The 27,879-nt window shown below is 35.3% G+C and overlaps 2 protein-coding genes across 4 annotated transcripts in view; one reads left to right on the plus strand and one right to left on the minus strand.

Moving 5' to 3' along the window:
• Positions 1 to 21,886, plus strand: part of serinc4 (serine incorporator 4) — a 30,873-nt gene extending 8,987 nt beyond the window's left edge. For both annotated transcript variants that reach the window (XM_058078532.1, XM_058078531.1), the window contains exons 2-11: positions 141 to 308; positions 1,997 to 2,175; positions 5,898 to 5,977; positions 6,065 to 6,158; positions 8,493 to 8,704; positions 10,449 to 10,544; positions 15,597 to 15,723; positions 15,866 to 15,978; positions 17,238 to 17,391; positions 19,067 to 21,886. In XM_058078532.1, the coding sequence (XP_057934515.1) occupies positions 141 to 308; positions 1,997 to 2,175; positions 5,898 to 5,977; positions 6,065 to 6,158; positions 8,493 to 8,704; positions 10,449 to 10,544; positions 15,597 to 15,723; positions 15,866 to 15,978; positions 17,238 to 17,391; positions 19,067 to 19,274 (1,431 nt within the window). In that variant the 3' untranslated portion in view covers positions 19,275 to 21,886. The remainder of the gene's footprint in view (positions 1 to 140; positions 309 to 1,996; positions 2,176 to 5,897; positions 5,978 to 6,064; positions 6,159 to 8,492; positions 8,705 to 10,448; positions 10,545 to 15,596; positions 15,724 to 15,865; positions 15,979 to 17,237; positions 17,392 to 19,066) is intronic.
• A 1,604-nt stretch (positions 21,887 to 23,490) lies between these two features.
• The window catches only part of adamtsl5 (ADAMTS like 5), a 39,546-nt gene continuing 35,157 nt past the window's right edge, over positions 23,491 to 27,879 (minus strand). Inside the window, exons 10-11 of one of the 2 annotated variants that reach the window (XM_058078529.1) lie at positions 27,597 to 27,668; positions 23,491 to 27,515 (exon numbers count right to left, since the gene is read on the minus strand). In XM_058078529.1, the coding sequence (XP_057934512.1) occupies positions 27,190 to 27,515; positions 27,597 to 27,668 (398 nt within the window). In that variant the 3' untranslated portion in view covers positions 23,491 to 27,189. The remainder of the gene's footprint in view (positions 27,516 to 27,596; positions 27,669 to 27,879) is intronic. The other variant, XM_058078528.1, reaches the window with a different exon arrangement.

The following is a 27,879-nucleotide window of genomic DNA, read 5'->3' on the forward strand; positions in this document are numbered from 1 at the left end:
GGCGGTTTCATTATCTGTTATTGTAGTGACCACCTTTCCCGCCTTAGAGCATAAACAGACATGTCCAACTGTATAACTTGTACTCTTACATACTACAATACCACACGTACTACTCCCCCATTTTGTTCTCTCCTACCAAGATATGCTGCTGCTGCGGACCGGCTCCCTGCTCGCTCTGCTGTGCCTTCTGTCCGCCCGTCAAATCGTCCACCAGCACGCGAGTCATGTACACCCTCTTCCACATCGTGAGCTGCGCCGTCTCCTGCCTCATGCTGTCACGCACCGTCTCCGAGCTGGTCAGGGAAAACGTGAGTAGCACGAGTGAGTGGTGTTGATCGGCATGCGTACGAAAGACGACATCGGTCATCTTAAAGTTAACTTCATTCGGATTTGAAGGAAAACGTCGCAACGTCCATCTTTCTTGTGCGTTCCAAAAAGGGAAAAACAGCCACAACGAGGAAGCTAACAATGCACATATTGACTATAATACCTCAAAAATATAAAAAAAAAAGACCATTATAATGTACTGTACTGTACTGTAATTTACTGTATTTTCCTATACTAGACTATATATATAGACTATAAGTCGCTCCGGAGTATAAGTATAAGTATAGTATAGTATAGACAAAGTATATTTCTAAAATCACAAATACTAAACTTCATCTTCAAACAGCTAAAATAATGCATAAGGCTAAAAATAACCAATTAGCTAAAAATGTCATCCTATACTTCTCTACAAAAATAAAAAAATTAAAAAAATTAAAAAAATTAAAAAAATAAAAATAAAAATAAAAATAAAAATAAAAATAAAAATAAAAATAAAAATAAAAATAAAAATAAAAATAAAAATAAAAATAAAAATAAAAATAAAAATCAGCCATGGCATGTCCAACATAATAAAGTGGCAAAAAAATCCAAACCTCGTGTAGTGTGGAAGTGGTAAATTTCTTGCTTCTTAAGTTTAGAATAAATAAATTCAAGGCTAACCAAGTTGTACCCCGCCTCTCGCCTGAAGTCAGCTCGGATAGGCTCCAGCATACCCCAGCGACCCTGATGAGGATAAGCGGTATCGAATATGGACGGATGGAAATTTGAGGCTAACTGGTTAGCCTGTCTCGAGTCCCTGCAGCGTAAGAACCGGACAATGTGGGATAAATAATACATTTTCGGAGGTAAAGGTGATATAGGGGTGTTATTTTAAGTCTCTGGGGCTCTAAGGGACGACGGTATATATTATTGCGAATGAGGTTGGCTCGACTGTACTATATAAAATATTCTAAAATCACACGTACTTAAACTTGATTGATATAGTTAATATTCAATATTCAATAAAAATAAAAATAAAAATAAAAATAAAAATAAAAATAAAAATAAAAATAAAAATAAAAATAAAAATAAAAATAAAAATAAAAATAATTTGGTTCCAATTTTCTACAATAAAAGCGCTGATAAAACATTCCACTGTTCTCAAATATCTTAATTTTTATTTTTCTACACAAAATAAGATGAAAAATAAATAAACAAATCAAGAATAAAGAAAATCAATCAATCAGTAATAAATAAATGCACATGCTAACTCGCAAACTGGAGAGCTAGCCACTTAAACGGTAGCCTTCAAGTTATTTCGTTTAAAATTAAATAGCCAAAAACGTACCACTTCCACACGGATAGGGAGGATAACTATTTACAGTTATTTAACCTTTAACATGAACATGAATCAAACGTAATAATTTTTTATTTGCGTGGGCATTTAACATTAAGCTTTCATATCAAGGCGGGGGCCTCAAACTAGTGTCCTGCGGACCACATTTGGCCCGCGGGCCGCGTGTTTGAGACCCCCGGTCTACAGTATATACAAGTAGGCGTTTTAATAGAGATCTTTCTATGCGGAATAGGCGAATCCCATTTTGAACTAACCACTTTTATTGCAAATGTTGATCTGAAACACGAGCGGGTTCCACTGTAGAGTCCGATGTAAACATTGTGTTTGTGTCAGGTGCCTTTCTTCAACGTGATGTGTGATCAGGCACATGGCGGAGGTCACTGCGAGATGCTTGTGGGCTACTCGGCGGTCTACAGAGTCTGCTTTGGTACTTCCTGCTTCTACCTGATGATGGCCATCTTCCTCATAGACGTCAAGTCCAGTCAGGACTTCAGAGCGCTCATACACAATGGGTCAGTACTGCTGAATTATTATTATTATTATTTTCTCCAGTTTAAATTGTATTTTGTATTTGTAGATGCCTGTATATAATTCACAAATATTTTTCTTCAATCAAATAAAAATGCAGCATTTATTTGTATATATATTTTTTAACCCCCGGTAGATATGTCCAACTAGAAAATAATTTTTTTAATTCAAAACTTTAAATTTATGCAATTTAAAGCCATCTGAATCCAGACATTTTACAGTCTCCTTGGACATTTTTTTTTAATTATTTTAAATTTAAACAACCATTTATGTCACAATATATAACTTTTTTTAAATGCACGTGTTTTTTTAAATATTTTTATTTATTATAAATTATTGTTATTATAATTCTATTAACAATTATAAGTAGATACATTAAACTGTAATTCAATTACAATCTTCTTAATTTAAACAACCACTTATGTCACAATGTACAACTTTTTTTAAATGCATGTATGTTTTTTTAGATTTTTTAATTTATTATAAATTATTATTGCTATTATAATTCTATTAACAATTATAACTGAATCCATTCAACTGTAATTCAATTACAATTTTCTTAATTTAAACCACCATTTATGTCACAGTATATGACTTTTTTAAATGCATGTATGTTTTCTAAAAATTTTTTCATTATAAAATTATTATTGCTATTATAATTCTATTAACGATCCATTAAACTGTAATTCCATTACAATCTTCTTAATTTAAAAAATCATTTATGTCACAATATATAACTTTTTTTAAAATGCATGTATGGTTTTTTAAAGATTTTTTATTTTATTTTAAAATTATTGTTGCTATTATAATTCTATTAACAATCTGTTAAACTGTAATTCCATTACAATCTTCTTAATTAAAAAAAATAATTTATGTCACAATATAGAACTTTTTTAAAATGCATACATGTTTTTTTTAGGGTTTTTTTATTTTTAAATTATTGTTGCTATTATAATTCTATTAATCTATTAAACTGAAAATTCCATTACAATCTTCTTAATTAAAAAAAATAATTTATGTCACAATATATAACTTTTTTAAAATGCATGTATGTTTTTTTTAGTTTTTTTTTATTTATTATAAAATTATTGTTGCTATTATAATTCTATTAACAATCCATTAAACTGTGATTCCATTACAATCTCCTTAATTTAAATTTAAATAACCATTTAATTATCAGCTTTTTATTTGCAATATATGTTTAAAAATATTTATTAACAATTTCTTGGAAAAGTATCATTATTAATGTTTTAAAAACTAACATATAATAATAATAATATGAATAATAAAGCATTCACCTAATCAACAATCTGACCTACTTCTTTGTGCACCGACCTGATGGACTATTTGACCTAGACTTGACGTCAATGTGACGTGCGTGAACGAGTTGTCTCTTTTGAACGACTCCTATCAGTGACAACCCGACTCCCAAATTGCCCACACCATTTGTGTTCCATTTTTATTTATTATTTGTATATTATGTTTTTGTATTATTAAGAAGGCATTTATTTCGGAATAATTCACACTAGTAGAGTATATACCAGGGGTGGGCAAACTTTTTGACTCGCATTGATTTAACAAAACGGGGGGGGGGGGGGGGGGGGGGCAGACTATATATTTTACACGTAACAGTCCACCTGGTATTATTGTATCTGTAAAAGTGTCATGCAATCTGCTATTATTATTTATTATTTTATATTTATATTTAAATATTTTATATTTAAATATTTTATATTTAAATATTTTATATTTAAATATTTTATATTTAAATATTTTTATTTAAATATTTTTATTTAAATATTTTATATTTAAATATTTTATATTTAAATATTTTAAAATGTATTATTATTATTATTATTATTATTATTATTATTATTATTATTATTATTATTATTATTATTATTATTATTATTATTATTATTATTATTATTATTATTATTATTATTATTATTATTATTGATGCCAGGATGCCAGGTTGTATGTTGAGTTTAAGAACGGACGGGCCGTATTCAAACACTTGGCGGGCCGAATGTGGCCCCCGGGCCGTAGTTTGCCCACCCCTGGTATATACTGATAGGATGTGTTATATGGAATTATCGTTATAAAGTGATTTCTAAAATAAATAAGTCTAACAAGAAGGCAGATCCTCGATATGAAAATCCCGCCCCGAGACTTGATTAACCGTGCAAAGTCCCACACCTTTAAATTCCACGCCACAGCCTAGAAGAGGAAAAGTGTTGCTCCTAACTCCTCACCTGACCTGCCGTGGGTTCTATTTTAAGGACTTTGTCGTCCTGCGCGGTGGATTAGAGCCGTGACGCGCTTGGGATTAGGTTTTGACATGCAGGATTGCAGGCCGTCTCTGGCTTAAATCCGTTCTGAGGAGTAGTCCTAACTGGGCCGTGATAGATTTCGGGAGCTTTAAGTGGAAGTGACCCAGAGCCCTGACGGGACCTTGATGACCGGGAATAACGAGGGTCAGGCTGCGCCATCTTTAATTAGATATAGTCAACGATTCGTTGACGTTAGCCATTCAATCCCAGCCATTTTTCCAAAGACAATATTAGAGATTAGACCAGGGGTGGGCAAACTACGGCCCGGTCCCTCAATTATTATTAATTATTAATAAATTATTATTATATTCAGAAATAATTTATTCATAATAAATTGATTGCTGTTTTGTGGTAGACTACGGTCTATTATTGTTCCGGTTAGTCAATAATAACACAAAATATCCATTACCTTATTTTACTTTACCTTAACACTGCATAAAGTCAGCCATGGCATGTCCAACATAATAAAGTGGCAAAAAATCCAAACCCTGTGTAGTGTGGAAGTGGTAAAATAAAAATATTTAAAATAATAAAATAATTATTTATATTATATTATAAAAATAAATAAAAATAAAAATAAAAATAAAAATAAAAATAAAAATAAAAATAAAAATAAAAATAAAAATAAAAATAAAAATAAAAATAAAAATAAAAATAAAAATAAAAATTCATTCATTCATTTTCTACCGCTTTTCCTCGTGAGGGTCGCGGGGGGTGCTGGAGCCTATCCCAGCTGTCTTTGGGCAAGAGGCGGGGTGCACCCTGGACTGGTCGCAAGCCAATCACAGGGCACATATAGACAAACAACCATTCACACTCACATTCATACCTATGGAAAAATAAAAATAAAAATAAAAATAAAAATAAAAATAAAAATAAAAATAAAAATAAAAATAAAAATAAAAATAAAAATAAAAATAAAAATAAAAATAAAAATAAAAATAAAAATAAAAATAAAAATAAAAATAAAAATAAAAATAAAAATAAAAATAAAAATTCATTCATTCATTTTCTACCGCTTTTCCTCGTGAGGGTCACGGGGGGTGCTGGAGCCTATCCCAGCTGTCTTTGGGCAAGAGGCGGGGTGCACCCTGGACTGGTCGCCAGCCAATCACAGGGCTAATCACAGGGCCAATCACAGCTAAAATAATGCATAAGGCTAAAAATAACTGAAAAAAAAGAATAAAAATTAATATAAAAATGAAAATAAAAATTATAAATCATATTAGGAAAGCAGGAAGTGAACAAATGTAACAGTTACTGATTGTAAAAGTACCAGAAGTGATTATGGGATGCACTCAATTGTAATCTGATGTATGTTCTAATCAAATTAAACCGTTTTCATTTTTTTTTGTCCCCGTCTTATCACTCAGTTTCTGGTTCCTAAAACTGATCACGCTGCTCGGGATGTGTGCCGCTGCCTTCTTCATCCCCACAGAGTCATTCCTGCACGGTAAGAACTTTACCAATCACAATCTGCATAGTTGGACTCGGCTCATTAAGAAAAAAAAAATCCTGATTCATATTCTGGTCTTTTCAGCTTGGCATTATGTTGGTGTGGTGGGAGGATTTGCCTTCATCCTCATCCAACTCATCCTCATCACGGCTTTTGCACACACCTGGAACAAGAACTGGTGAGCGTCGGTTTTGAAAAACAATACAAACCCGACATGGCCCTGTATAGCTTTAGCCCACTTTTGGCCCACTCATCTTTGCAGAATTATTGTCGTTCAGACACACCCAGATCAGGGGTGTCCAAACTTTTTCCACTGAGGGACACTCATATGCGGTATGTTAATGGTAAAGGTATAATTTGATAGCTTGATGTTGACGTTCTTCTCCAATTTCTGGTCAACATTTGCAATAAAACCGTGATTGATTTGAACATGCAACATCAGATTACAATTGAATGCATCCCATAATCAGTTCCCAAAGCTAACCTGCTAATGTTAGCAAGCTAACACCAAGCATCATCGTGCTAATGTGTCTACCTATGAAAATGGCTAAAAATGCTACTATGCTAATGTTAACATGCTAGCAATGCTAACACCTACTATGGTAATGCTAAATCTTTATATAGTAAATGTCAATGACAATTGATAAAAATGGTGTTAGCATGCTAACAACTAGCATGATAGTGCTAAGTCTTTATATAAGTGTAAAAATGCTACAATGCTAATGTTAACATGCTAGCACTTAGCATGATAGCGCCAAGTCTTTATATACGTAAGTGTCTACCTATGAAAATAGCTAAAAATGCTACTATGCTAATGTTAACATGCTAGCAATGCTAACACCTACTATGGTAATGCTAAATCTTTATATAGTAAATGTCAATGACAATTGATAAAAATGGTGTTAGCATGCTAACAACTAGCATGATAGTGCTAAGTCTTTATATAAGTGTAAAAATGCTACAATGCTAATGTTAACGTGCTAGCACTTAGCATGATAGCGCCAAGTCTTTATATACGTAGGTGTCAACCTATGAAAATGGCTACAAATGCTACTATGCTAATGTTAACATGCTGGCAATGTTAATGTTACCATGCTAACACCTAGCATGGTAACGCTATGTCTTTATATAAATGTCAAATAAATAAAAAGTCAATTTGTCTCCTGCTAGCTTGATGTTGACGTTCTTCTCCAATTTCTGGTCAACATTTGCAATAAAACCGTGATTGATTTGAACATGCAACATCAGATTACAATTGAATGCATCCCATAATCAGTTCCCAAAGCTAACCTGCTAATGTTATCAAGCTAACACCAAGCATCATCGTGCTAATGTGTCTACCTATGAAAATGGCTAAAAATGCTACTATGCTAATGTTAACATGCTAGCAATGCTAACACCTACTATGGTAATGCTAAATCTTTATATAGTAAATGTCAATGACAATTGATAAAAATGGTGTTAGCATGCTAACTGCTACATTTGTTCACCTCCTGCTTTCCTAATATAGTTAATTTTTTTGTTTTTTTTCAATTTTATTTATTTATTTTTTGATTTTTTTTGTCACGTACCGAAGTATGAGGTGATATATGATGTATGACCATACATTTACATTTGTTCACCTCCTGCTTTCCTAATATAGTTACATTTTTTGTTTTTTTATTTTATTTATTTTTTTGTCACGTACCGAAGTATGAGGTGATATGACCATACAATGACATAAAACATTAAATCCTACCCCTCCATCTGGTACTTTTACAATCAGTAACTGTTACATTTGTTCACTTCCTGCTTTCCTAATATAGTTAAAAAAAAATTTTAGATTTTTTTTTATTTTTTGATTTTTTTGTCACATACCGAAGTATGAGGTGATATATGATGTATGACCATACATTTACATTTGTTCACCTCCTGCTTTCCTAATATAGTTACATTTTTTGTTTTTTTCATTTTATTTATTTTTTGTCACGTACCGAAGTATGAGGTGATATGACCATAAAATGACATAAAACATTAAATCCTACTCAGTAACTGTAACATTTGTTCACTTCCTGCTTTCCTAATATAGTTGAAGTTTTTTTTAAATATATATATATTTTTTTAATTTTATTTTTTGTCCCATACCGAAGTACGAGGTGATATGACCATACGATACTATAATGAGTACCATAGTAACCGTCAAAATAGCAATGTATATCGTGATTTAGTGTGCATTGTTTGAGTTCCTTACTCAATCCATTCCATAGTTTGATTCCACATACTGAAATGCTATGGCTAGCATAACGTAGTCCTAGCATAAAAGTGTTTCAAATGTACTTCTTCCGTGAGATCATATTTCTCCTCTCTTGTAGAGAAGTATTGGATGACATTTTTAGCTAATAGTTAATAATATAAACATGATGATTAACTTCATTATTCACTATGTGGCCCTTTAATCACCAAAAACATATATATTTTTAAAAATGTACCATGTATGTAAACAATCAGCGATCCGTGCTTCTGCTTTTTTCAGGCTAACGGGAGCAGCGGAAAACAAACGTTGGTACTTGGCCGTGATGTGTGCCACCCTTTTCTTCTACACCATCGCCACCATGGCCTTCACCTTCATGTACAAGTACTACACGCACCCCATCGCCTGCCATTTCAACAAAGTCCTGCTGTGGATCAACCTGGGACTCTGCAGCCTCATGTCCTTCATTGCCGTCACGCCCTGCGTCAAGCAGAGTGAGTTACCCGAAACACTCCAAAACGTGTCCGTCGTCGTGTTTTTTTTTTTTGCGCTGTGAAATAACATTTTGGCTGACACTAGTGCGTCTGCCGTAGATAATAATAATTAGATGTAAGCGAGTACTGTGCGGTTCTGCTTGTAAAAACACAGCCGGCATGCTTTGCCTCGACATGTTGGACTTTTCGGAATTGAAAACAATCCGAGGTGTGTTCCAAAGTCAGGCCCAATTCACGAGTAAATTCACACGTTAATAAAAATGGCAATTTGTCTCCTGCTAGCTTGATGTTGACGTTCTTCTTCTGCAATTTCTGGTCAACATTTGCTAGCAAAGCTAACCTGCTAATGTTAGCAAGCTAACACCAAGCATCATCGTGCTAATGTGTCTACCTATGAAAATAGGCTAAAAATGCTACTATGCTAATGTTAACACGCTAGCAATGCTAACACCTACTATGGTAATGCTAAGTCTTTATATACTAAATGTCAATGACAATTGATAAAAATGGTGTTAGCATGCTAACAACGAGCATGATAGTGCTAAGTCTTTATATAAGTGTAAAAATGCTACAATGCTAATGTTAACATGCTAGCACTTAGCATGATAGCGCCAAGTCTTTATATACGTAAGTGTCAACCTATGAAAATGGCTAAAAATGCTACTATGCTAATGTTAACATGCTAGCAATGCTAACACCTACTATGGTAATGCTAAGTCTTTATATACTAAATTTCAATGACAATTGATAAAAATTGTGTTAGCATGCTAACAACTAGTATGATAGTGCTAAGTCTTTATATAAGTGTAAAAATGCTACAATGCTAATGTTAACATGCTAGCACGTAGCATGATAGCGCCATGTCTTTATATACATAAGTGTCTACCTATGAAAATGGCTACAAATGCTACTATGCTAATGTTAACACGCTAGCAATGCTAACACCTACTATGGTAATGCTAAGTCTTTATATACTAAATGTCAATGACAATTGATAAAAAATGGTGTTAGCATGCTAACAACTAGCATGATAGTGCTAAGTCTTTATATAAGTGTAAAAATGCTACAATGCTAATATTAACATGCTAGCACTTAGCATGATAGCGCCAAGTCTTTATATACAAAAGTGTCTATGGAAATGGCTAAAAATGCTACTATGCTAATGTTAACACGCTAGCAATGCTAACACCTACTATGGTAATGCTAAGTCTTTATATACTAAATGTCAATGACAATTGATAAAAAATGGTGTTAGCATGCTAACAACGCAACGCATGTAAAAATGCTACAATGCTAATGTTAACATGCTAGCACTTAGCATGATAGCGCCAAGTCTTTATATACGTAAGTGTCTACCTAATCCAATGCCATAATGTGTACCATAGTAAGTGTCAATATAGTGATATATATAGCACATCATGACTGGTTCAAGACTCTTCATCCTTGTATTTAGCTAATTTATTTTATTTATTAATTTATTTTATTAATTTTTATTAATTTTTTTCTAGTTTTTAACATTTTTTTTTAAAATTATTTTTTGTCCCGTACCAAAGTACTCGGTGATATGAGCATCCAATGCCATAATGTGTACCATAGTAAGTGTCAATATAGTGATATATATATAGCACATCATGACTGGTTCAAGACTCAAACTTGCGCGGGCAAGAAGTGGATGGGTTTCCATACTCAACGATTGCTATTTCAAATGTACGAATCCTGAGTGGACTCTTGTTTGTCTTTGCAGAGCAGCCTCGATCGGGGCTCCTCCAGGCCTCCATTATCAGCTGTTATGTTATGTACCTGACTTTTTCCGCACTGTCCAGTCGCCCCCCCGAGAAAGGTGAGCTCAACTCTTCGCCCCCCCCCCCTTTCCGGTCCCCTTTTATTATTCCTTGTTGGTCAAATATAATAAATGTCATGAACTGCCACTGGATGATGTCAGTGTTGGGGGGCCCCCTAGTGGGCACACTGGTCACATATAGTAGGGGTGGATAATACTGCAAATTGTGTGTACATAAGGACCGGTATTGAAGGTCATTGAATGATTTTGTGATTTTTGCCTTGAATTTGTTTGCTCGTGATTATAATCAGAATAAAACACAAGCAGAATAATTTTTTATTATTATTTAGATTATTTATCAACAAAATTAATTGTGAACAAATGATCAATACATACACTCTGGACTGGCAAAATAACCAAACAAAAGCAAAAACTACAAAAAAATAATAAAAATAGTCACCCAAAGACTTTATTCCCGTAATATTTTTCACATTAGAAAAAACATATCAAAATATTTCAACTTTCTTCTTCAATAATATTCATAATATTCATCTTTTTGTAATATTGTGACTTTGATTCTATAATATTTTTCACATAGTTTTTTCCCCAAATATTTCAACTTTCTTCTTCAATAATCTTCATAATCTTTTTGTAATATTATGAGTCTGGTTTTATAATATTTTTCACATATTTTTTTCCCCAAATATTTCAACTTTCTTCAATAATCTTCATAATCTTCATCTTTTGGTAATATTGTGACTTTGATTCTCTAATATTTTTCACATAAAAATATTTTTTCCAAATATTTCAACTTTCTTCTTCAATAATCTTCATAATCTTTTTGTAATATTGTGACTTTGATTCTATAATATTTTTCACATACATTATTTTTCTTCCAAATATTTCAACTTTCTTCTTCAATAATCTTCATCTTTTTGTAATATTGTGACTTTGATTCTATAATATTTTTCACATAAAAATATATTTTCCAAATATTTCAACTTTGTTCTTCAATAATCTTCATAATCTTTTTGTAATATTGTGACTTTGATTCTTTAATATTTTTCACATACATTTTTTTTCTTCCAAATATTTCAACTTTCTTCTTCAATAATCTTCATAATCTTCATCTTTTTGGAATATTGGGACTTTGATTCTCTAATATTTTTCACATAATTTTTTTTCCCCAAATATTTCAACTTTCTTCTTCAATGATCCTCATATTTTTTTTCTAATATTGTGACTTTATTCCCCTAATATTCTGTCTTTATTTGTAGCCAAAAACTTACCACTTCCACACGGATAGGGAGGATAACTATTAACAGTTATTTAACCTTTAACATGAACATGAATCAAACGTAATAATTTTTTCTGGGTACATGATACCATACAGCATCCATATCAAACTTACATTAAACTTTCATATCAAGGCGGGGGCCTCAAACTAGTGTCCTGCGGGCCACATTTGGCCCGCGGGCCGGGTGTTTGAGACCCCTGCTCTACAGTATCTGCACACACACACACAGATTGTATTTTCAAGCAGTGGCTCGCCTGGCGGCTCTTGGTCAGTGTAATGCGACTGAGACGTCTTGTCGGAGGCCCCTTTGTCAAAATATGGCATGCTCGTAGGTACACACACACACACACACACACACACACACGCTTGACACACACAGATAATGCGGGATGAGATGTGCTCTGACACGCATGCTGGGCCGGCTAGACTGATGGCTGTTTGTTTGGCATTCCACTTGAATCCATTGACAACATAATAACAGAGGCGTAAAAGTCATTACATGTTGTATAAAAGCTGTCATTAGTCTTAGTTTTACTCCTTAACTTCACTGTCAGTGTCCAAACATCATGCTTTGGGGGGGGGGGGGGCGCAGACCTCTGCCAAGTAACCTCCCCCGAGTTCCCCCCCATATAGTGGTTTACACCATAAATAACAGTCCTACATTCATTTTATCTACATATTTAGGTTGCTCATGTTAGCATGTTAGCAGGGCTCATTTTAGCATGCTAACACACAGCATAGTAGCCCTGTTTAGATATCTGTTTAGCTATGAAAAAGGCTAAAAATGCTACCATGCTAATGTTAGCATGCTAGCGAAGCTAACCTGCTAATGTTAGCAAGCTAACACCAAACATGATTGTGCTAATGTGTGTACCTATGAAAATGGCTAAAAATGCTACTACGCTAATGTTAACATGCTAGCAATGCTAACACCTAATATGGTAATGCTAAGTCTTTATATGCTAAATGTCAATGACAATTGATAAAAATGGTGTTAGCATGCTAACAACTAGCATGATAGTGCTAAGTCTTTATATAAGTGTAAAAATGCTACGATGCTAATGTTAACATGCTAGCAATGTTAACATGTTAATTTTACCATGCTAACACTTAGCATGATAGTGCCAAGTCTTTATATACGTAAGTGTCTACCTATGAAAATGGCTAAAAATGCTACTATGCTAATGTTAACATGCTGGCAATGTTGACATGTTAAATGTTACCCTGCTAACACCTAGCATGGTAACGCTAAGTCTTTATATAAAGGTCAATGAAAATTGATACAAATGGTGTTCGCAATGGTAACACCGAGCATGATAGTGCTAAGTCTTAATAGAAGTGTCCACCTATGAAAATGGCTAAAAATGTTACTATGCTAATGTTAACATGCTAGCAATGTTTACATATTAGCGTTACCATGCTAACACCTAGCATGTTAACGCTATGTCTTTATATAAATGTCAAATACATAAAAATGTCAATTTGTCTCCTGCTAGCTTGATGTTGACGTTCTTCTCCAATTTCTGGTCAACATTTGCAATAAAAGTCTTTATATAAATGTCTATGAAAATTGATAAAAAAATGGTGTTAGGATGCTAACACCTAGCATGATAATGATAAATCATGAAGTCTTTATAAAAATGTCTACCTATGAAAATTGATAAAAAATACTACTATACTAGCAATGATAACACGCTAACGTTAGCATGCTAACACCAAGCATGACGGCGCTAAGTGTTTATATATGCGCCTACCCATGAAAATAGTTAATAGCTAATGTTAGCATGATAGACCTAGGTTGGATTCTCCGCTTGGGCATCTCTGTGTGGAGTTTATTTTTATAAATTGTGTAATTTAATAATAATAATAATAATTTTTATAAATTGTAAATTATTTATGAAATTATATTTTTCTAATATAACGTGGGCCAGTAAAAAAAAAACAAAGTGTTTTTTTTCCATAAAAAGACTTTAGACACCCCTGGTCTAGATACACAACATTAAAAAGTGTACACAATGACTTCCTTTTCAGTGCGAAATAAGCTTTTTTTTTTTTGTAATTGTTATCCATCGGAAGAAATTTGCCCATAGAACAAAATTGCCATAGCAGGTTTGTTAGATGCGTATAAAAATAGTACATGGAAACACAAAAATTACGAAAAAAAAGGCTTGTATTGGTGTAGATTTCAGTTACCTGTACAACCGCTTATATCGGCATCGGTCGGAGCGTCGTCGTCATTTCTACGTTCGATTACTATACTTGTGGTGTCTACAAGGTGTGTGTGTGTGTGTGTGTGTGTGTGTGTGTGAAAGAGAGAGAGAGTCCTGTATGAACTTGTTGGAAAAATGTGCAAAGCAGGAGCTCATAAGCCAACATTTTCAACACAAAATGTGAACCAACACACAGACAAATAATGATGTGTGTGTACCTTCACATGCTTCTGTGTGTGTGTGTGTGTGTGTGTGTACGTCAATCAAAGTGTTACTGTCACAGGTCATTGTTCACCTGCCTGTCCCCACAGGGCTTATTCTGCTCTGTGACCTCACCATAACACACATGAAAACACCAATGTTCCCATGGCTAAAGAAGACATTATAGTCGGAAAATTCATTTCCTTTTTTCTTTACCACAATCACCATATATGGGCATGTTTTTGAGAATAAGGTCACCACGATGTGTTTATGATGATGGCACGTGAATGAATACCTGACATGCATGCACACATGTGGAACCTTCGTCTCCTGTTTCTAAGATGAATGGACCTCATTCACAAACTCCTAATAAGTCCCACTGATTCACCTTTAAGAAGAAAATGTACTGTGTGTGTGTGGGGGGGGGGGGGGGGACAAACAACCATTCACACTCACATTCATACCTATGGACAATTTGGAGTCGCTGATTAACCTAGCATGTTTTTTGGAATGTGGGAGGAAACCGGAGTACCCGGAGAAAACCCACGCATGCACGGGGAGAACATGCAAACTCCACACAGAGATGGCCGAGGGTGGAATTGAACCCTGGTCTCCTAGCTGTGAGGTCTGCATGCTAACCACTCGACTGCCATGCCGAATTTAATTTAATTTAATTTAATTTAATTTAATTTAATTTAATTTAATTTAATTTAATTTAATTTAATTTAATTCAATTCAATGTAATTCAATTCTATTCAATTCTATTCAATTCTATTCAATTCTATTCTATTTAATTCTATTTAATTCTATTTAATTCTATTCACTTCTATTCACTTCTATTCAATTTTATTCTATTTTATTCTATTTTATTTTATTATTTAATCCACACAGAGATAGCCGAGGCTGGAATTGAACTCGGGTCTCCTAGCTGTGAGGCCTGCCTGCAAACCACTGAACCACCGTGCAGCCCACTTCCACTAAATCGTTTGCGGTATTATAATTGGAAATTAATTGTTATTTTCTGTTGTTTATGTTGGTATAATTGTGTAGATATTTGAGCTGTCACCAAAGCAAAAAGCTTAAAAAGTTTCTAGTTGGGAGCTGATATTTTCCTGAAACATACCTATGTTCTACCGCTGGTTACTAAAGAACAAAAAAAATATTTTTTTCTGATGAAAAGGAGTCTAATCTTTCTTTTGGTAGGTTCCATGTTTATATAGCCATAGAATACAATAATCTGTGTACCTTGAAAAATCGGTCAAAAATGGCTGCGACCAAAGGTGCTGTCTTTGATATTTTTTAAGGGATTCCTGTATTGTTTGTGCCGTGACACATGACAAAAAAACAAAAATGTGATGTTTGATGTTCATGAAAATTGATGACAATGTTTGTGTCTTTTGCTAGTCGTGTACCAGGGCATGAACATGACTGTCTGCTACCCCAACGTGGGACAAGATGGCATCCAAAACGAGGGCAATGCCGTGGCCATTATTGGAGCTGCAATCATGTACTGCTGTGTTCTTTTTGCATGGTGAGGAAACACTTAAAAGCATTACTATGATATTATACAGCATTACAGTTATTGTATATATTATATGATATATGATATATGATATATTATGGCATTTTGCATGAGAAAAAAAACAAGGCGCATTCGCTTTGTGTTTCCTCAGCAATGAAGCCTCCTACCTTGCAGAGGTGTTCGGTCCATTTTGGATGATCAAAGTTTACCGCTATGAGTTCCAGAAAGCCACTTGCTGTTTCTGCTGCCCTGAGGAGGATGAAGGTTTGCACTGTTATTATTTTTTTTTGTTCCTATATTTATTCCTCTTCTTCTACGTAATTCTTCATTCATTCATTTTCTAACGCTTTTCCTCATGAGGGTTGGGGGGGGGGGGGGGTGCTGGAGCCTATCCCAGCTGTCTTCGGGACAGGCGAGAGGCGGGGTACACCCTGGACTGGTGGCCAGCCAATCACAGGGCACATATATAGACAAACAACCATTCACACTCACATTCATACCAAATAAAATTATTATTATTAAATTAATAATGATTTATTTACAAATTAATTGCATATTTTTATTATTATTAAAAATTATTTAATATTTTTCTCCTAGCATGACATGTATAATAATAATATAATAATATAATAATATAATAACCAGTACATAAAATCTAAATATTATATTTAATATATAAATACGTATAAACAAAAAATATTATTAATTAATAATGATTTATTTACAAATTAATTGCATAATATTTTTTTATTATTAAAAATTATGTCATATTTTTCTCCTAGCATGACATACATAATAATATAATAATATAATAATATAATAATATAATAATATAATAATATAATAATATAATAATATAATAATATAATAATATAATAATATAATAATATAATAATATAATATCCAGTACGTAAAATCTAAATATAATGTATATTTAATATAAAAATACATATATTATTGACTTAATAATTTAATGTAACAAAACCATTAACATGTTAAAAATATTTAAACAAACAAATAACATATTAAATAGTAAAATATCTGTAACTAAATAAAATAATTCATTCAATTCATTATTATATTCAATAATAATTTATTTCGTAGTTCATTGCATTATTAAATATTTATAATAAACATTTTAAGAAGTAACTATTCAAAATATAAATAGTATATACTCATAATAATTGAAATATTTTACTCGCAGAAAGCACATTATTCATCAAGTCAGTAATATAAATATTTGGTAATATATAAATATATACATTTTGTAATAATATAAATAGCGATTGCTTTTGTGCATTTCTTTAAACTAGTAAATTATGTAAGGGTCAAAATTTGTATATTTTTTAATCTGGAACTTGATGAAATAACTCCATGTGTGAACCAGAGTTATTTAATCAAGTCATGAAATCCAATGTGATATTTTTGGGGGGGGGGCGGGGATTGAGTTTGATTGACAAATGATTTCTGCTTTGCGACTCATCTCATCATGTCCCGTCGGCCTCCTATCACCCGTTTCTCAGCGGAGGAAGAGTTTGCGGTGGATGACGACAACAAAGGCTGCCAGAAGGTGATCCACAACGAGACCCAGAGAGTAGCCTACAGCTACTTCTTCTTCCATTTTGTCTTCTTCCTGGCCTCGCTTTACGTCATGATGACCCTCACCAACTGGTTCAGGTTAGTCAACGTATACATCCCGTTTTGACGTTACTTTATCTTTCTTCAAGTGGGTGTTCCCAAAGACGCAATGGACGCCATTTTTTCTGTTATGTCACAAGTTGTTTCTTCAGTTCAATTTCACTCAATAGTGTTTATTTTTATTGACATGAGAAACATTATTGAGTTCAAGAAATAACTCATGGCAAAACAGGAAGGTGGTGACCGTGTGGTGTCTCACTGCCACATCGTGTCTTTGGGTGGAGTCACATCTTCAGTGAAGGTATGCAGTTCAGGGCGATACCGATAAGATACGATTCTTGTAGTGAACACATCATATTTTAATATCGGTTTTCATGATCTGGAAAAAAATCTGATACCAACATTAACCAATATCGCATTTTTATGCTGATATCATGCCGATACCGATAAGATACGATTCTTGTAGTGGAATGAACACATCATTTTTTTTATATCGGTTTTCATGATCTGTAAAAAAAATCTGATACCAATATTAACCGATATCGCATTTTTATGCTGATATCAGGCCGATACTGATAAGATACGATTCCTGTAGTGGAATGAACATATGATTTTTTAATATCGGTTTTCATGATCGGGAAAAAATCTGATACCAACATTAACCGATATCGCATTTTTAAGCTGATTTTATGCTGAATCGTATCTTACTGGTATCGGCCTGACATCAGCCAAAAAATGTGATATCGATTAATGTTGGTATTCCAGATCATGAAAACCGATATAAAAAAATAATGTGTTCATTCCACTACAAGAATCGTATCTTATCGGTATCGCCCTGATATCAGCATAAAAATGCGATATCGGTTAATGTTGGTATCAGATTTTTTTCCCGATCATGAAAACCGATTGTAAAAAATGATGTGTTTTTTCCACTACAAGAATCATATGTTATCCGTATCGGCCTGATATCAGCATACTAAAAATGCAATATCAGTTAATATTGGAATCAGATTTTTTTTCCAGATCACGAAAACCAATATTAAAAAATGATGTGTTCAATCAACTACAAGAATCATATCTTATCCGTATCGCCCTGATATCAGCATACTAAAAATGCGATATCGGTTAATGTTGGTATCAGATTTTTTTACAGATCATGAAAACCGATATTAAAAAATGATGTGTTCATTCCACTACAAGAATCATATCTTATCCGTATCGCCCTGATATCAGCATAAAAATGCGATATCGGTTAATTTTGGTATCAGATTTTTTCCAGATCATGAAAACCAATATTAAAATAAGATGTGTTCATTCCACTACAAGAATCGTATCTTATTGGTATCAGCCTGATATCAGCATAAAAATGCGATATCGGTTAATATTGGTATCAGATTTTTTTTACAGATCATGAAAACCGATATAAAAAAAAATGATGTGTTCACATTCCACGACAGGAATCGTATCGGTATCGGCTGATATCGGTATCGGAAATTGAGAGTTGGCCACTCTTGGTTTCAGTTACAACCGCTTATGTTGACATCACTCAGCCAATCGAAAAGTTGTTGACAACACACACGTGCTATCTCTTAAAGCAACGGCGCCATCAGCCCCCAGGGTGGCGATACAGCCTAGTGTTGTGTGACATGACCTATGAACTCCGCCTAGTAACGTAAAAGTCCAAAAATATTCCACCTGTCTTGTCATCGTCCAGTTACGAGTCGGCGGTGCTGGAGACCACGTTCACCCACGGGAGCTGGTCCACTTTCTGGGTGAAGATGTCATCGTGCTGGGCCTGCGTCATCCTCTACCTTTGGCTGCTGCTGGGCCCCTTGTGTAGCTGTCAAAACCAGTCCAGACCCCGCCGCTCCCGCATTAAACGCCGCTCGCCGTCGTCCCGCCACGTCACCGTCAGCGTCTGACATGCTGTGGGAGGGAGGTCACATGACTTTGTTCACCTCCGGCGGCCACGTGGGTCAAAGGGTTTTAAAGACTCGCATTGTAGTGAGAGACCCAGTGAATCATGAAAGACTGGCTGTCTCGCCAAAGCCATCAGAAATATGTGGACATATTTTGTTATTTTCATATCATAACAAAGATAATCTGGCCGGGAGCCACAGACAACATGAAAAAAATGGACTTTTCATTTTTTTTTTTGGGACACATCCAATCAGGTCCTGGCTTATTGTTTGCGATTATTAACCTTAATTGATATTGTTTACTTAAACCAGGGGTGTCCAAAGTGCGTTACTGGCCATTCATGTTCATTTTTTATTTGTCCTGGGCATATTATACACAAGTACATTTTTGAGCGTGTGTTTTTAGCGTGTTAGCTCGCCAGCTAGCGGCATGCAGTATAATAGTTGTGCAATATCGAGACATTCGATAGAGTCTGGGTTTTGTCCAAGGCCTCCATCGCCAAGTGCTTGCTCATGTGGGGTTCCGGTGGGTTCTCTGGTGACCGTGGAAAGTGCCATGAGAGAACTGTTTTTTGTGACTTGGCGCTATATAAACATTGAAATATGATGTAAACAATAATAATAATAATAATAGTGTAAAGGTGACTATAGGCTTATTATTTCATGTCTGGAGGGCGTCTTTAATGTTCTTTTATCACAGTCAGTTAGACGCTATGAATGAGGGACGACTGTAAAAAAAAAATATATATAAAATATATATAATATAAATATATATTAAAAAATATATTTTTTTATTTATATATATATATATATATATATATTATTTATTATATTTTATTTTTTAATATATATAATTAAAATGCGATATCAGTTAATGTTGGTATCAGATTTTTTCCCGATCATGAAAACCGATATAAAAAAATGATGTGTTCATTCCACTACAGGAATCGTATCTTATCCGTATCAGCCTGATATCAGCATAAAAATGCGATATCAGTTAATGTTGGTATCAGATATTTTCCAGATCATGAAAACCGATATAAAAAATGATGTGTTCAATCCACTACAGGAATCGTATCTTATCCGTATCGACCTGATATCAGCATAAAAATGCGATATCGGTCAATGTTGGTATCAGATATTTTCCAGATCATGAAAACCAATATAAAAAAAAATGATGTGTTCAATCCATTACAGGAATCGTATCTTATCTGTATCGGCCTGATATCAGCATAAAAATGCGATATCAGTTAATGTTGGTATCAGATATTTTCCAGATCATGAAAACCGATATAAAAAATGATGTGTTCAATCCACTACAGGAATCGTATCTTATCCGTATCGACCTGATATCAGCATAAAAATGCGATATCGGTCAATGTTGGTATCAGATATTTTCCAGATCATGAAAACCAATATAAAAAAAAATGATGTGTTCAATCCATTACAGGAATTGTATCTTATCCGTATCGGCCTGATATCAGCATAAAAATGCGGTATCGGTTAATGTTGGTATCAGATTTTTTCCCGATTATGAAAACCAATATTAAAAACTTTTGTGTTCATTCCACTACAGGAATCGTATCTTATCCGTATCAGCCTGATATCAGCATAAAAATGCGGTATCGGTTAATGTTGGTATCAGGTTTTTTCCAGATCATGAAAACCGATATAAAAAAATGATGTGTTCAATCCACTACAAGAATCGTATCTTATCGGTATCGGCCTGGTATCAGCATAAAAATGCGATATCAGTTAATGTTGGTATCAGATTTTTTTTTACAGATCATGAAAACCGATATTAAAATATGATGTGTTCATTCCACTACAAGAATCGTATCTTATCGGTATCGGCCTGGTATCAGCATAAAAATGCGATATTTTATAAAAAAATATATATATTTTTAATTTATATATATATATATATATATATATATATATATATATATATATATATATATATATATATATATAACGTCATTCTTGAATATTTCAACTTTATGCTACTATGATGACATTATTTTTCCTCATAATATTACCACTCTATTCTCGGAAAACTGTTTTTCTTCCTGTTAAACTATATTTTAAGGGCCCCCAGGCCGCACTTTGGATACCCCTGGTGTACACAGGAAAATGAAGCCACGCATTCTGCACAAGTCCATCGCCACAGAAGATAAATATTCATAAAATAATAGGCAGCTAAAAAAAAATGATGTTAAATGAAAAAGGTGGCACTGGGATGGACAAGATCAATACTGTAAATATGTCTTTCTTGTTTACATAATATTTCTACTTTTGATTTACACGTATTTACAAGCCAGGAGGATGCTGAGAATTAGAACTTTCTTGCCTTCAAATGATTTTTATGTCACTTTTCACGAGGATTTAGTACGCCTGTATCCAAAAATAATGCGATTTATTGTAAATTGGCACCGATTGTAGGATCACTTTGAAATATTTGTTGTTGTAGTACAGTGGAACCCGGCTGACTGGCGGCGACATTAGCGGTTGTTGACATAACCGTAATCAAAACCGAAACTAGCTACTGCTGCACATGTACAGTATTTTGCCAGAAACATGCGCATAATTCATAATAATAAATGTTTTTTTTATTATTGTTGTGTTTTCATATAATACTCTTATCGAACAGAGTTGCTGCACTAAGTTTGTTGTTTGTTTTGTTTTTGCTAACAATCTAAAAAAATTAAGAATAAGTGTGACGCCGTGCTTTTATTTTAAAGCTTACTTTGCACTGAACAGGAAGTGAGTTTTAATGCTTTATAACTAGACAGTAGTTATGTTGCTGTTCTCAATAATGACTAAGTTAACAAAACTATAACATGTGTCGACATAAACTGACCCGTTTTCGACGTCGACTTAAGCGGGCACTTTTTTTAGTAGTAATAATAATAATAATAATAGGGGGTGTGGTCACAAAGCACCCGAAGGCAACTGAGCTGAATATTTGATGAACGAACTCTAACCAAAGCAGATGCTAACCGTATCAAGTTTTCCCATTAGAAATCATGTAAATCCAATTAATACGTTCCAGAAAGGCAAAAAAAAATCTGACCACAAAGCACCTTTTAAAATAGTTTTACAACAATAGTTTTACATACAGAAAATAAATACATATGAATGATTTGGTGGCGGTTGATCCCGCTGCCACATTGTGTCTTTGGGAAGTCAGCAGGTCTTCTTTAAAAGGCAAAAGTAACCTATATTTATTTTTTGAATTCATCATTTCTATGCATTTAGAAATGTTTTATCCATGTTAAACTATAAAAAAAACGTGTTTACAACTTTTTGAGTTAAATCGGCGACGTAACTTCCGGTTTCGCTTATGCTAGCTAATAGGAGGCTAACTAGGAAAGACGTTTTGTGCTTAAAAAATAGATATATATTAACAACACAAGAATCGCGCTAACCAGAAAATGCACACAAACAGAATTGAAATGTAAACATGCTTACCGGGGCGGTCACCAACCAAGGTTCCACTGTAATATTTAGAAAAAAGGCGTTCCATGTTTATAGATGCCGGGTTTACCTCAGTGTCGTGAATCTCCAGTGAATACTTCCTGGATACGTCACGGTTGACTGATGGGGAATTGGAGCCAGAGTGTCTGTGACGACTCGGTACTGTTGAGGAAATGGAGCCGGAGTATCTGTGATGACTCGTTACGGTTTTGGAAATGGAGCCGAGTATCTTTGATGACTCGTTACGGGTGAGGAAATGGGGCCGAGTATCTGTGATGACTCGGTACGGTTGAAGAAATGGAGCCGACTATCTGTGATGACTCGTTACGGTTGAGGAAATGGAGCCGAGTTGTCTGTGATGACTCGATACTGTTGAGGAAATGGAGCCGGTTGTCTGTGATGACTCGTTACGGTTGATGAGCAGCAGTTGTGTTCAGTCAAAATGAAGTCAGGTGTCGCCATTTAAGTAGCAACTATCCTCACTTGTGTTTTTTTCACTTGTGTGTTGTTTTTTTTTTTTTAAATACAAGTTTTCTTTCCAAATCTGTGTGTGTCCTGTTGTGTTTTTAACACACATTATTTATGTTTATTTATTTTGAAACCACTAAAGTAGTTTAGGTCATTAATAAAGAAAAAGTAAGTCGAAAATGCAGATTGGCTATAGTTTCCGAGATATGGTATTGGGTAAAAATATATTTTTTTTTTTGCAAAAAAAGGCAAAAACTGTAGATATCAGAAGATACAATGTATATGTATTTAATATGTCTAGAGTTTTGTCATAAAATATATTATTTTTATTTGCAGAAATCTCTCTTTTGGAAGCGGACAAAATGAATACGTGTAAAGAAATTTCATGAACGCTAGCAGAAATTGACTTTTGCATTGGAAAACTACCAGGCAGATCATTATAAGCAGCTGGTGGAAAACTTCCTGAAGTCCTTCAAAGACCTTGGCTGCAATATGTCACTGAAGATACACTTTTTGCTGTCCTGTTTTGTCTTTGGTAGCGAATGAGTTAATATACCGTACGGTGTCATCTTAGAAGGAACGCTAAAATCATCATACAGCAACTTAACACTCAAATGATAGGAAATAAATATACAATACAATTGCCAATATGAGATTAGAATTAAATATTTTAAGAATTAATATATTTTATGGCCGGCACAACGGACGAGTGGTTAGCGCGCAGACCTCTCAGCTAGGAGGACCAGGGTTCGATTCCACCCTCGGCCATCTCTGTGTGGGGTTTGCATGTTCTCCCCGTGTATGCGTGGGTTTGTCTATATGTGCCCTGTGATTGGCTGGCGACCAGTCCAGGGTGTACCCCGCCTCTTGCCCGAAGACAGCTGGGATAGGCTCCAGCACCCCCGGGTAAAAAAAGCGGTAGAAAATGAATGAATGAATATTTTATTTGCCTCACTCTGGCAAAAAACTTACCACTTCCACATGGATTAGGAGGATAACTTTTTTTCACTCAACACCACGGGTGTCAAAACTACGGCCCGCTGGCTAGTGACCGTCCGGAATCTTAAAATTATTGTAATTTGAATAAAATTATGGTACATATCCTGGGGAAAAAAAAGCTCCACTTCACTTTTCACTTTCCTTTTCTTTGGCGCCTCACGCTAGGAAGACCACGAGGAAAAACTTGACTCCCATAAGATTCATGTTGAGAGACATTAAAGACACACAGTTCCTTTCAAAACAGTTCTATAGTTGAAGTCAATCAGTGCCACACAATAAAATACTGTATATTTCCTTTGGTATTGTAAAGCAAATATTTAGCATCAAAGATGGCGGATGACCAGCCATGACGCACATAACTGTAGCAAAGTGACACATACATATCTATATTGTCAAAATAATATTAAGCGGTTAAAACACATGTCGGAATCACATTTGCAGTGGATCCTCGCACATTAGATGATTTTTGGTCAAAAATTTTTTTTGAATTATTATTTTTTTTGTTCATTAGAAAACACATTGTTTATAAATACGGTGAAATGTACAGCATAAATGTACCACTGTTATATAAAAAAAAAGCCCATAGTTTTCACGCTTATATGAATTTAGGCTTCACTGATTATGTGTTTTCCTCACGCAGTTCAGATTTCGCACTTTGTTTGGCATCCTTGAACGCACCAAACTGCCAGTTTGTTAGATCCAAGTGTCGCATGGTAAACGTATAGGTCATATATATATATATATATATATATATATATATATATATATATATATATATATATGCGAACAGTAGATGGGATACATATCAGATTTAAAGCTACAGTACCTACAAATGAGGACCCAGTTCTGAATTGTAGCGTTCACATTGACGTGAAAAAAATTAAATACTGATCACATGTGAGCAGAAAAGGGCGGGGTACAACCGGGACTGGTGGCGAGCCAATCACAGGGCACATATAGACAAACAACCATTAATGGGAATTGTGTTCTGCTTCCTTGTGGTGTATTAGAGCCATCTATTGTATTGTTGTATTGTATTGTTACTTCGCCGTTTAGCATTCGTTTTCTACCGCTTATCCTCACCAGGGTGGCGGGAGGTGCTGGAGCCTATCCCAGCTGTCTTTGGGCGAGAAGCGGGGCACACCCTGGACTGGTGGCGAGCCAATCACAGGGCACATATAGACAAACAACCATTCCACACATTACATGGGAATTGTGTTCTGCTTCCTTGTGGTGTATTAGAGCCATATATTGTATTGTTGTATTGTATTGTTACTTCGTTGTTTAGCATTAATTTGGGCGAGAAGCGGGGCACACCCTCCCCATGGTTGTTTGTCTATATGTGTCCTGTGATTGGCTGGCCACCAGTACAGGGTGTACCCCGCCTCTTGCCCGTCCCGAAGACAGCTGGGATAGGCTCCAGCAGCCCCCACGACCCTTGTGAGGAAAAGCGGTAGAAAATGAATGAATGAATGAATATATACTTCGAGTGATTAGTACGAAGGCCTCACAGCTAGGAGACTCAAGTTCGATTCCACGCTCTGCCATCTCTTTGTGGCGTTTGCACGTTCTCCCCGTGCAAGCTAGGTTAATTAGCGACTCCAAATTGTCCATAGGTATGAATGTGAGTGTGAATGGTTGTTTGTCTATATGTGCCCTGTGATTGGCTGGCCACCAGTCCAGGGTGTACCCCGCCTCTCGCCCGAAGTCTTGTATTTGATCTGACAAATCTTAAGTAAATTTGATCAATGGTCTTCCTGCCTTATAGACAAACATAACTAAATTGAGGGCTAAATGTAGGCCTCACAGCTAGGAGACCAGGGTTCAATTCCACCCTCGGCCATCTCTGTGTGGAGTTAGCATGTTCTCCCCGTGCATGTGTGGGTTTTCTCCGGGTACTCCGGTTTCCTCCCACATTCCAAAAACATGCTAGGTTAATTAGCGACTCCAAATTGTCCATAGGTATGAATGTGAGTGTGAATGGTTGTTTGACTATATGTGCCCTGTGATTGGCTGGCCACCAGTCCAGCGTGTACCCCGCCTCTCGCCTGTCCCGAAGACAACTGGGATAGGCTCCAGCACCCCCCACGACCCTTATGAGGAAAATCGGTAGAAAATGAATGAATGAATACTTCGAGTGATTAGTACGAAGGCCTCACAGCTAGGAGACTCAAGTTCGATGTACGGTGTCATCTTAGAAGGAACGCTAAAATCATCATACAGCAACTTAACACTCAAATGATAGGAAATAAATATACAATACAATTGCCAATATGAGATTAGAATTAAATATTTTAAGAATTAAAATATTTTATGGGCGGCACGGCGGACGAGTGGTTAGCGCGCAGACCTCACAGCTAGGAGGACCAGGGTTCGATTCCACCCTCGGCCATCTCTGTGTGGGGGTTTGCATATTCTCCCCGTGTATGCGTGGGTTTGTCTATATGTGCCCTGTGATTGGCTGGCCACCAGTCCAGGGTGTACCCCGCCTCTCGCCTGACCCGAAGACAACCGGGATAGACTCCAGCACCACCGCGACGCTTATATTTTTAGCATAAGCGGTAGAAAATGAATGAATGAATACTTGACCTAGAAGCTCCAGGATCAGACATAACAAAATAAATAATTACATAATGACTATATGAACTATTTTTCAGGGTACCGCTATGGCATAAGTGGTACCTCAAAGTGGTACAGTGATAGTGCTGAGCTGGATTTTCCCTCAAATTTGGCATACACAAAGAAATAATACAGAATATAAAGTTAATTCTATTTGGAAAAACCAGCAATTATATGTCATATTTGAGTCCAAAGCTCCTTGGCGTGTTTACAGGTGGATCATGTGACCACCTAAAGTGCTCTATATGTTATAGAAAAGCCATGCGGGGGCTTTTAAATAAACACGTGGTTCCTCCTGATGAAGGTCCAGAGTGAAACAGAGTCCAATGAGTGATGAGACTTCCCATCATTGGAATCACACCGCAATCCGCTTCCGACCTCTGTTGCTGCAGAGCCTCTCCAGCGGCCGCAGGAGTTGGTCCTCTCGGGGTCGGTACGGCGCCGCGTAGCTGTCCTCCTCCAACAGGATGCGGTTTAGCGTCTGCTCGTAGTTAATGTGTCGGCGCACCATCAGGATGTATTGCTTCCCCGGCTCCAGATGGGGGCAGTCGCACACATTGGGGGCCCAGAGGAACTCGCGGTGTTCCAGGCGGAAGCTGTTACGGTACGTGTGGAGGATCTGGACGTCGTAACGCGTCTCTGCGCCTCTGTAAAGCTTCCCCAGGACTCTGGCACGAAAAACTGATGAGAAATGACAATTTATTATTTGGTGGTTTTCCCTTTTATAGGAAGGTGTAAAGTCCGAGTAAAGTTCCGACTTACCGAAATCCTTCTGGCAATACTGTCTCTGGCGCTCTCTTCGACCTTTAACTCGTCGACATTTCCCACAATGCCCTGCATGACAAAACCAGCCTTATTTTGACGTCGAATTTCGTCGACATCCCTTTAAAAATGTTTTTAACATTATTAGAGCCCTCTAGACATGAAATAACAGCCCTATAGTCACCTTTATACTTGTATTACCCAATATAGTAGACAAATTAAGAAAAAATAAGCCATTTAAAACATAAATAAGACTTGTGTTCATGTGTGTTGCTGTAAATGG

Source organism: Doryrhamphus excisus, chromosome 7 (genome assembly GCF_030265055.1).
Source record: "Doryrhamphus excisus isolate RoL2022-K1 chromosome 7, RoL_Dexc_1.0, whole genome shotgun sequence".
In the NCBI taxonomy this organism is placed as follows: domain Eukaryota; kingdom Metazoa; phylum Chordata; class Actinopteri; order Syngnathiformes; family Syngnathidae; genus Doryrhamphus; species Doryrhamphus excisus.